Raw genomic sequence first — 12,093 nt, 5'->3', positions numbered from 1 at the left:
GGTAGGTAAGTCACCTGGTCCAGATGGCTTGCATCCCAGGTTGCTAAAAGAAGTGGGGATGAACATAAGAACTAGGAGCAGGAGTAGGCAATTTAGCCCCTCGAGCCTGCTCTGCCATTCAATACGATAATGGTTGATTGTACGGAGATTGTGGAAGGGCTTGCCATAATTTTTCTATCTGCCCTGGATATGGGGGAGGTGCCAGAGGATTGTAGAGTGGCAAATGTGACACACTTATTCAGGAAAGGATGTAAAGACAGTCCTAGCAACTACTTTAACATCAGTGGTTTAATAATCAGGGCAAAAAAATCAACAGACACTTGGAGAGGTTCGAGTTAATTAAGGATAGCCAGCATGGGTTTGCAAAAGATCATGCTTGACTAATCTAATTAAATTTTTTGATGAAGTAACAGAGAAAGTTGATGAAGGGAATGTGATGGATGTTATATGGATTTTAAGAAAGCATTTGATAAGGTACGATATAAAAGCCTGGTTAACAAAATTGAGGCTGATGGAATAGGAGGGTCAATGTCCAATAAGATACAAAATTGACTTAAGGATAGAAAACAGCAAGTTGTAGTAAATAAAAGCAAAATACTGCGGATGCTGGAAATCTGAAATAAAAACAAGAAATGCTGGAAATACTCAGCAGGTCTGGCAGCATCTGTGGAGAGAGAAGCAGAGTTAACGTTTCAGGTCAGTGACCCTTCTTCAGAGCTGGCAAATATTGGAAATGTAAAAGGTGATAAGCAAGTAAAGCACGGGTTGGGTAGGAGTTGTAGTAAATGGCTGTTTCTTGGACTGGAGGGTGGTTGACAGTGGTGTTCCCCAAGGGTCAGTGCCTTTTTTTGTTATATGTAAATGACTTGGATCTTAGAATAGAATGTAGCATTTCGAAATTTGCTCACGACACAAACTTGGAAGTGAGGCAAACAGTGAGCATGATAGAACCGCCTGCAAAAGGAGACATATAGGCTAGCACAATGGATAGATGTAATTTAATACTGACAAGTGTGAGGTGATTTATTTTGGCAGAAGAAATAGGGAGAGGCAATATATACTTAATGGCACAGTTCTAAAGAGTGTGCAGGAACATGGGGACCTGGGGATGCATTTGCATCGATTTTGAAGGTGTCAGGACATATTGAGAGAGTGGTCAGTAAAGCATAAGGGATCTTGGGCTTCATAGATAGAGGCATTGAATATAAAAGCAGGGAAGTTATGCTGAACCTGTATAAAGCTCTGGTGAGGCCCCAACTGGAGTATTGCTTCCAATTCTGGTTACCACACTTTTGGAAGAATGTAAAGGTCCTTGAGAGGATTCAGAAAAGATTTACCAGAATGATTCCAAGAATGGGGGATCTAGTTACAAGGTTAGTTGGAAAAGCTGGGGTTGTTCTCTTTAGAGCAAAGGAGATTTAATAGTAGTATACTAGGTTATGACAGCGAAAAAGCCCCTAGGAAGGACGGCATTACCCCTGAAATAATCAAGAGTGCTAAGCCTGCTATACTCTCAGCACTCTACAAACTGCTTTGTCTGTGCTGGGACTTGGGAGCAGTACCACAGGATATGCGCGATGCCAATATCATCACCCTCTATAAAAACAAAGGTGACTGTGGTGAATGCAACAACTACCATGCTCAACTACCCTGCTCAACATAGTGGGGTAAGTCTTTGCTCGACTCACTTTAAACAGGTTCCAGAAGCTGGCCGAGCGTGTCTACCCTGAGGCACAGTGTGGCTTTCGAGCAGAGAGATCCACCATTGACATGCTGTTCTCCCTTCGTCAGCTGCAGGAGAAATACCGCGAACAACCGATGCTCCTCTCCGTTGCTTTCATTGATCTCACCAAAGCCTTTGACCTCGTCAGCAGTCGTGGTCTCTTCAGACTACTAGAAAAGATCGGATATCCACCAAAGCTACTAAGTATCATCACCTCATTCCATGACAATATGAAAGGTACAATCCAGCATAGCGGCTCCTCATCAGACCCCTTTCCTATCCTGAGTGGCGTGAAACAGGGCTGTGTTCTCGCACCCACACTGTTCGGGATTTTCTTCTCCCTGCTGCTTTCACATGCGTTCAAATCTTCAGAAGAAGGAATTTTCCTCCACACAAGATCAGGGGGCAGGTTGTTCAACCTTGCCCGACCAAGAGTGAAGACCAAAGTACGGAAAGTCCTCATCAGGGAACTCCTCTTTGCCGACGAAGCTGCTTTAACATCTCACACTGAAGAGTGTCTGCAGAGTCTCATCGACAGGCTTGCGGCTGCCTGCAACGAATTTGGCCTAACCATCAGCCTCAAGAAAACGCACATCATGGGACAGGATGTCAGAAATGCTCCATCCATCAATATCGGCGAGCACACTCTGGAAGTGGTTCAAGAGTTCACCTACCTAGGCTCAACTATCACCAGTAACCTGTCTCTCGATGCTGAAATCAACAAGCGCATGGGAAAGGCTTCCACTGCTATGGCCAGACTGGCCAAGAGAGTGTGGGAAAATGGCGCACTGACACGGAACACAAAAGTCCGAGTGTATCAAGCCTGTGGCCTCAGTACCTTGCTCTATTGCAGCGAGGCCTGGACAACGTATGTCAGCCAAGAGCGACGTCTCAACTCATTCCATCTTCGCTACCTCCGGAGAATCCTTGGCATTAGGTGGCAGAACCGCATCTCCAACACAGAAGTCCTCGAGGCGGCCAACATCAACTACTGAGTCAGTGGCGCTTGAGATGGCTTGGCCGTGTGAGCCGCATGGAAGATAGCAGGATCCCCAAGGACATATTGTACAGCGAGCTCGCCACTTGTATCAGACCCACCGGCCGTCCATGTCTCCGCTTTAAAGACATCTGCAAATGCGACATGAAGTCCTTTGACATTGATCACAAGTCATGGGAGTCAGTTGCCAGCGATCGCCAGAGCTGGCGGGCAGCCATAAAGGCGTAGCTAAAGTGTGGCGTATCGAAGAGACTTGGCAGTTGGCAGGAAAAAAGACAAGCGCAAGGGGAGAGCCAACTGCGTAACAGCCCCGACAACCAATTTTATCTTCAGCGCCTGTGGGAGAATCTGTCACTCTAGTATTGACCTTTATAGTCACCCCAGGCGCTGCTCCACAAACCACTGACCACCTCCAGGCGCTTACCCATTGTCTCTTGAGACAAGGAGGCCAAAGAAGAAGACATAAGTGAGATGAGGAAAAACTGTTCCCATAAACTAATGGTACAAGGACTAGGGGACACAGATTGAAGGTTAGGGGCAATATGAGGAAGAACCTTTTTGCACTGTGGGTGAGAATGACCTGGAACTGGCTGCCCACAAAAGTGGTCGGAGTGGAGGCAATCAATGACTTCAAGAGGAAATTGGATGGCAATTTGAAGGTATTTGGGCCACATGGTGAGAGATATAAGGTATTCCCACTGTTCGACTCCCAGCTGAACACAAGTGTTTTTATTACTCGGGTTTTTGTCCCTTTTATTTGTCAAATAGACAGCAACAGGTTTTCTTGCAGGTTTCAAACAGATTGACTATTGAGCAAACATTCACTCCTGAAATGATCGCACATGTACATGTATTCAAACACACACACACACACACACACAAGGGGTAGCTCGAGAGGATAAGGGGTAAGGTATTTGAAGTGAGGTAGGTTTTTAGGGTTCACGGTAACCTGTTTAATATATTCAGATGTCCATTTTTTCTTTAAAGTTGAAGGTCTTGGTTTTTTGTGGATTTCTCTGTTGAATTTCAGTCTGGAGACAGGGGACCACTTTCAGTCCCCTGCTGCACAAGTTGAAGTATAGAACCCGCAGCAGGACACCTGTTTGGCTTGCTGGATGTTCTCTGAGCCCTCAGCTGGAAAAGCTTTCATGATCTTCCTGGGTGTGTCCCTCTCGCCCTCTCTCCCTCCCCAGAGAGCTACTTTTAAGGTCTCAATGGTCTCGCATTTTGCTGCTGTTGGGAGACCTAGATCTTCCTACTAGTGGTGACCGACAATGGTCCAGGATGTGGCTCCTCAGCTTAAAAAGGCAAGTAGCCCGTATGCCTTCATGACCACCTTAATTACCTGCCCTTCAGGGATCTGTGGACATGCACCAAGGTCCCTCTGTTCCTCAACACTTCTCAATGTCCACTTACACCATTTATTGTGTATTCCTTTGCCTTGTTAACTGTCCCCAAAAGCATTACCTCACACTTGTCCAGATTGAACTCCATTTGCCACTGCTCTGCCCACCTGACTAGTCCATTGATATCTTCCTGGAATCGATAGCCGCCTTCTTCATTATCAGCCACATGGTCAATTTTTGTATCATCTGCAAACTTCTTAATCATACCTCCGACATTCTGCCCCAAATCATTGACATATACCATAAAAAGCAAGGGGCCTAGTACCGATCTCTGCGGAACTCCACTGAAAACAACCTTCCAGTCGCAACGTCCATCAACCATTACCCTTTGCTTCCCGCCTCTGAGCCAGTTTTAGATCCAACTTGCCACTTTGCCTTGGATCCAATGGGCTTTTACTTTTGTGACCAGTCTGCCAGTTGGGACCTTATCAAAAGCCTCGGTTGCACTTTAGCCCCACTCCCCTAATCTTTGGTTGCTTGGTGAGGAGAGGTGTGGATAAGTCAGAGAATCTTCTGGATCTGCTCCTGAGACTGGTTAAAACAGCGATGGGTGGGTCCAGGCTGTGCAGGGATCATGTTTGGGATGGTGGGTGGGCGGTGTTATTCTGGCTGCCGGTCTGTCCGGTGGTCTTGTTCGTGCCTGGGTTGCCCTGGAGAAGGAGCACGTCTTCTGCGACTGTTGGACACCTTTGGGTACAGAGTGTCTTACAGACACTGGGAACAATATTCTGGTTTAGTTGGGGAGGTTCCCTTTGATTTTGTTGGGAAGGTTCCGTTTGATTTTGTTGGGATTTTGTTGCTTATTTTGGCTTCTTTTAATTTGAATTGACCACATGGCTCATTAATGTCATTCAGGGAAGGAAATCTGCCATCCTTACCTGGTCTGGCCGACATGTGACTCCAGACCCACAGCAATGTGGTTGACACTTAACTGCCGTCTGAAATGGCCTAGGAAGCCACTCAGTTATCAAGGGCAAGTAGGGATGGGTAGCAAATGCTTGCCAGTGATGCTTACATCCCATGAAAGAATAAAAAAAAGTTTGGGGGGAAGCAAGAGAGGAAAGAATGTTCCATTAAAAACTAGAATTGTCTGTTCTGAATTTCTATCCTGGACTTGCAGTGATGACTTTTGTAAATTCCTTTTACAGGGTAGGAAGGGCGGATTTGCGGATGGGAAACTCAAAACAAACATCACGTCAAGATCTGACAGTCACTCGATTCATCAGGACTGAACATCATTGGCTTCTGCATGTTTGTTAGTTCTGTCCGTGGGAAAAGATTTCAAACATCAGCGTGATTGGAAAAGCACCGAGACACACGTACACGCACACACAAGTGAGAGTGTTGCAGTGCACTGACTGTAGAAAGAGCTTTAACCAGTTACGCAGCCTGAAAAAGCATCGCACCATTCACAGCGGGGTGAAACTGTACACGTGCTCTGCGTATCGACGAAGCTTCAACTGATCATCTAACCTGGAGACACACAAGGACACCCACACCATGGAGAAACCGTGGAAATGTCAGGACTGTGGGAAGGGATTCAGTTACCCATCCAAACTGGAAATTCATCGCCGCACTCACACTGGGGAGAGGCCGTTCACCTGCTCCGACTGTGGGAAGGGATTCAATTACCTATCTAAACTGGAAATTCATCGCCGCACTCACACTGGGGAGAGACCATTCACCTGCTCCTTGTGTGGGAAGGGATTCACTCGGGCATCAGTCCTGCTGAGACACCAGCAAGTTCACACTGGGGAGAGACCATTCACCTGCTCCATGTGTGGGAAGGGATTCACTCGGCCATCAGTCCTGCAGATACATCAGCGAGTTCACACTGGGGAGAGGCCGTTCACCTGCTCTGTATGTGGGAAGGGTTTCACTTGCTTAACCAACATGCTGACACACCAGCGAGTTCACACTGGGGAGAGGCCATTCACCTGCTCCATGTGTAGGAAGGGATTCACTTGCTTTACCAACTTGCTGGCACACCAGCGAGTTCACACTGGCGAGAGGCCATTCACCTGTTACGTGTGTGGGAAGGGATTCCCTCAGGCATCCAACCTGCTGACACACCAGCGCATTCATACTGGGGAGAGGCCATTCACTTGCTCAGTCTGTGGGAAGGGATTCACTCGATCATCCCACCTATCGACACACCAGCAAGTACACACTGGGAGAGAGCATTCACCTGCTCCGAGTGTGGGAAGGGATTCACTCAGTCATCTGCCCTGCTGAGACACCAGCGAGTTCACAAGTGACTGTAGGGGTTGGATTCTGCTATTAGTAGGGGTGTGTCTGTGAGACACTCTGTTGCTGCTGTTAATTATGTCCAGGACTGAACCATGTTCACTCTTGACAGTTGGCGTTTACTTCAGTTGATAAATTCCAGCCCAGTTACTGGAATTAATATTCTGGATATATGTCAAATAAATCAGCTTTGCATTAAACAGTGTTCCAAGTCCTTGATTTCTCTAAGATAAGAGGAGACTGATGTTCTGTTACTGACTCTTCCATTTTTGAGCCTTTTCTCCTTTGTTAATGGAAGACTCATATTTGTGTAGCGACTTACATGACTTCAGGGTGTTGGTGTTTTACAGCTAATGAAGTTCTTCTGATGTGTACTCAGTGCTGTTGGCAGCTGTGGCTCAGTGGGCAGCACTCTCACCTGAGTCAGAAGGTTTGGGTTCAAGTTTTCTCCAGGACTTCAGCACAACAATCAAGGCTGACACTCCAATGCTGTACGGAGGGAGTGCTGCATGTTCGGAGGTGCTGTCTTTCAGATCAAATGTTTAACTGAGGCCCCGTTTTCCTCCTTCGCCTCTATGCAAAAGATCTCACATCAATGAAGAGCAGGGGAGTTATCCCCGGTGTCCTGGCCAATACTTATCCCTTCATCAACTTCAGTGAAAACAGATGATCTGGTCATTATGACATTGCTGTTGGTGGGAGCTTGTTGTGTGCAAATTGGCTGCTGTGTTTCCGACATTACAACAGTGACAACACTTCAAAAGTACTTCATTAGCTGTAAAATGCTTTGGAACAACCTGATGTCATTAAAGGCGCTATATAAATGCAAGTCCTTTTAACATTGGGAGTACTGCACTGGAGCATGCACAGTCTGGGTTTTGGACTGGACAGAGGCAGTCCTATTCAATCTGCAGCAAGTGAGAAACCACCAAGTGCAGGAGAGGAATGGAGCCGGTGGCTGGGAAGGCTTCAGAAACAGCCGGTGTAGGCCTCAACACCCCCAATAGGAAGCTCCCAGTCCCGCGTTTGCACCAAGTGGGGCGGCAGCTGCAGGGTTTCTCCTGGTGATGGGCCCAGGTTAAGGGCTGCCAGCTTTTCAGCTCTGTTGGAGGAACTAAAGATTAATAAACTGTAACATCAAAGGACAAAACTTTAAAGGAAACATAGCTCAGTTATAAAGGGGCCTGGGGGAGGGGAGGTAGGAACCATTTGGTGCAATACAGCACAGGGCAGGAGGTTCCCCTCCCCCACTCCCTGGGTTCAAAGAGATTCCCCTTGGACTGTGCCACACCTGCGTAGGGCTGGCTTTAAGGTGCAGGAAGCTGCAAACTGCTAGGCTGAGCTGTGGACTGGGAGGAGTGGGGGTTTGACTGACAGGTCTGGAGGGAACAAAAACAAGAAATGCTGGATTCACTCAGCAGGTCTGGCAGCATCTGTGGAAAGAGAAGCAGAGTTAACGTTTCGGGTCAGTGACCCTTCTTCGTCTGGAGGGATATCAGGGCAGGCACCCCTTTTTCTCCTGGGATGTTTTAATGGAGTCATGTTGCTGAGTGTTGCTAAACTCAGGCTCCTTATCCTGGTAATGTAGATGGATTGTTGGTTGCTGTGAGTGTTAGACTATACTGCCTCTCGTCAGGGTAATGTGCAGCAGGGTGCATGCGCAGCCATCCTAGACCAGGAGGCAGGAGGAGAAAATGGTGTGAATTTCTATCCTGGACTGACTGATGGCTTTTGTAAACTTTTTACAGGGGCTTGGAAGGGGAGGATTTGCAGATGGGGAAACTCAAAACAAACATCACATCAAGATCTACCAGAGTCACTTGATTCATCAGGCCTGAATGTTATCAGCCTTTGAACGATGAAGAAAAAAGTTTTGTCTCTTCTGTCTGTGGGAAAATATTTCCGGTACCAGTGTGATTGGAAAAACACTGAGATACAGAAAGACCTGGTTAGACCACACCCGGAGCATTGTGTTCTTTTCTGGGCACCCCATCTTAGGAAGGATATATTGGCCTTGGAAGGAGTGCAGCACAGATTTACCTGAATGATACCTGGTCTCTAAGGGTTAAAATACGAGGAGCGATTACACAAATGAGTCAGAGCCATTACAGCATTCAGTTTTTTGATTCCATATGAGGGTCTCTGTAGAGCAATCCAGTCAGTCCCCTTCCCCCGCTCTATCCCCGTAGTCCTGCAGGTTTATTTCCCTCAAGTGCCTATCCAATTTCCCTTTGAAGTAATTTATCGTCTCCACTTCCACCACCCTCGTCAGCATCAAGCTCCTGGTCATTACCACTCTCTGCGTAAAAAAAGTTCTTCCTCACATTCCCACTGTATCTCTTGACCAAAACCTTAATTTGTGTCGGCTAGTCTGTCAGGTAATTGAAATTGCTTTTCTTTGTCGACTTTATCTAAACCTGTCATAATCTTGTACACCTCTATCAAATCTCCCCTCAATGAATGACCTGTGTTCCAGGGAGCACAGCCCAAGCTTCTCCAACCTAACTTTGTAGCTAAATTCCCTCAGCCCTGGAACCATTCTGCTAAATCTCCTCTACACACTCTCCAGGACATTCACATATTTCCTAAAGTGTGGTGATCAGAACTAGATGCAATACTCTCGTTGTGGCCTAACCAGAGCTTTATAAAGGTTCATTATAACTTCCCTGCTTTTGCATTCAGTACTGCTATGTATGAAGCCCGAGATCCCAAATGCTTTGCCAACAACACTCTCAATATGTCCTGCCACATTCAATGATCTACGCACATGAACCCTCAGGCCCCTTTCTCCCTGCACACTCTTTAGAACTGTGCCATTAGTATATATTGCCTCTGCCTATCCCATCTGCCAGAATGCATCACCTCACTATGAGAGTTGTATTCCCTTGAACTTAGAAGATTAAGGGGAGATTTGATCAAAGTTTGTAAGATATCAACTGGAACTGATAGAGAGAAACTATTTCTGCTGGTTTGGGAACCCAGTACTAGGGGGCATAATCAGACCTTTCATTAATCCACCCTGGACCCAGTAATCCTGAGCATTAATCAACCCCTGAGCTCTATGAATATCATGAGATCATAAAAAATAGGAGCAGGAGTAGATTCGGCTCCTTGAGCCTGCTCTGCCACGCAATAAGACCATGGCTGATCTGATTGTGGCCTCAACTCCACTTTCCTGCCGCACACCTCCCCATAACCCTTGATTCCCTTGTAGATCAAAAATCTGTCCAACTCAGCCTTGAATAAACTCAATGACCCGGCCTCCACTGCTCTGTGGGAAAGAGAATTCCAAAGGTTAACGACCCTCTGAGAGAAGAAATTCCTCTTCATTTCCATCTTAAATGGGAGACGCCTTATTTTTAATCTGTGCCCCCAGTTCCAGATTTCTCCACGAGGAGAAACATCCTCTCGACATCTGCTCTGTCAAGCCGTCTCAGAATCTTGTTTCAATAAGATCACCTCTGAACTCCAATGAGTATAGGCCCAACCTGATCAACCTTTCAAAGAACAAAGAAAATTACAGCACAGGAACAGGCCCTTCGGCCCTCCATGCCTGCGCCGATCCAGATCCTCCATCTAAACCTGTCGCCTATTTTCTAAGGGTCTGTATCTCTTTGCTTCCTGCCCATTCATGTATCTGTCTAGATACATCTTAAAAGACGCTATCGTGCCCACGTCTACCACCTCCGCTGGCAACACGTTCCAGGCACCCACCACCCTCTGCGTAAAGAACTTTCCACGCATATCCCCCCTAAACTTTTCCCCTCTCACTTTGAACTCGTGACCCCTAGTAATTGAATCCCCCACTCTGGGAAAAAGCTTCTTGCTATCCACCCTGTCTATACCCCTCATGATTTTGTGCACCTCAATCAGGTCTCCCCTCAACCTCCGTCTTTCTAATGAAAATAATCCTAATCTACTCAACCTCTCTTCATAGCTAGCGCCCTCCATACCAGGCAACATCCTGGTGAACCTCCTCTGCACCCTCTCCAAAGCATCTACATCCTTTTGGTAATGTGGCCGAACCAAAGTCTTATACAACTGTAACATGACCTGCCAACTCTTGTACTCAATACCCCGTCCGATAAAGGAAAGCATGCCGTATGCCTTCTTGACCACTCTATTGACCTGCGTTGCCACCTTCAGGGAACAATGGACCTGAACACCCAAATCTCTCTGTACATCAATTTTCCCCAGGACTTTTCCATTTATTGTATAGTTCACTCTTGAATTGGATCTTCCAAAATGCATCACCTCGCATTTGCCCGGATTGAACTCCATCTGCCATTTCTCTGCCCAACTCTCCAATCTATCTATATTCTGCTGTATTCTCTGACAGTCCCCTTCACTATCTGCTACTCCACCAATCTTAGTGTCATCTGCAAACTTGCTAATCAGACCACCTATACTTTCCTCCAAATCATTAATGTATATCATAAACAACAGTGGTCCCAGCACGGATCCCTGTGGAACACCACTGGTCACACGTCTCCATTTTGAGTAACTCCCTTCCACTGCTACTCTCTGTCTCCTGTTGCCCAGCCATTTCTTTATCCATCTAGCTAGTACACCCTGGACCCCATGCGACTTCACTTTCTCCATCAACCTACCATGGGGAACCTTATCAAATGCCTTACTGAAGTCCATGTATATGACACCTACAGCCCTTCCCTCATCAATCCACTTTGTCACTTCCTCAAAGAATTCTATTAAGTTGGTAAGACATGACCTTCCCTGCACAAAACCATGTTGCCTATCACTGATAAGCCCATTTTCTTCCAAATGGGAATAGATCCTATCCCTCAGTATCTTCTCCAGCAGCTTCCCTACCACTGACATCAGGCTCACCGGTCTATAATTACCTGGATTATCCCTGCTACCCTTCTTAAACAAGGGGACAACATTAGCAATTCTCCAGTCCTCCGGGACCTTACCCGTGTTTAAGGATGCTGCAAAGATATCTGTTAAGGCCCCAGCTATTTCCTCTCTCGCTTCCCTCAGTAACCTGGGATAGATCCCATCCGGACCTGGGGACTTGTCCACCTTAATGCCTTTTAGAATACCCAACACTTCCTCCCTCCTTATGCCGACTTGACCTAGAGTAATCAAACATCTATCCCTAACCTCAACATCCGTCATGTCCCTCTCCTCGGTGAATACCGATGCAAAGTACTCGTTTAGAATCTCACCCATTTTCTCTGACTCCACGCATAATTTTCCTCCTTTGTCCTTGAGTGGCCCATCCTTTCTCTAGTTACCCTCTTGCTCCTTATATATGAATAAAAGGCTTTGGGATTTTCCTTAACCCTGTTTGCTAAAGATATTTCATGACCCCTTTTAGCCCTCTTAATTCCTTGTTTCAGATTGGTCCTACATTCCCGATATTCTTCCAAAGCTTCGTCTTTCTTCAGCCGCCTGGACCTTATGTATGCTTCCTTTTTCCTCTTAGCTAGTTTCACAATTTCACCTGTCATCCATGGTTCCCTAATCTTGCCATTTCTATCCCTCATTTTCACAGGAACATGTCTCTCCTGCATGCTAATCAACCTCTCTTTAAAAGCCTCCCACATATCAAATGTGGATTTATCTTCAAACAGCTGCTCCCAATCTACATTCCCCAGCTCCTGCCGAATTTTGGTACAGTTGGCCTTCCCCCAATTTAGCACTCTTCCTTTAGGACCACTCTCATCTTTGTCCATGAGTATTCTAGAACTTATGGA

The 12,093-nt window shown here is 46.5% G+C and overlaps 1 protein-coding gene across 1 annotated transcript in view; it reads left to right on the top strand.

Moving 5' to 3' along the window:
* Window positions 1–12,093, top strand: part of LOC137381323 (zinc finger protein 229-like) — a 66,010-nt gene that overhangs the window by 16,390 nt on the left and 37,527 nt on the right. The window contains exon 3 of the mRNA XM_068053718.1: window positions 5,275–6,306. Coding sequence (XP_067909819.1) covers window positions 5,627–6,306 — 680 coding nt within the window. The 5' untranslated portion in view covers window positions 5,275–5,626. The remainder of the gene's footprint in view (window positions 1–5,274; window positions 6,307–12,093) is intronic.

This window comes from Heterodontus francisci, chromosome 22, assembly GCF_036365525.1.
Source record: "Heterodontus francisci isolate sHetFra1 chromosome 22, sHetFra1.hap1, whole genome shotgun sequence".
Taxonomy (NCBI): Eukaryota; Metazoa; Chordata; class Chondrichthyes; order Heterodontiformes; family Heterodontidae; genus Heterodontus; species Heterodontus francisci.
Note: the sequence above shows the minus strand (reverse complement) of the source record. Positions and strands in the feature narration are given on the sequence as shown.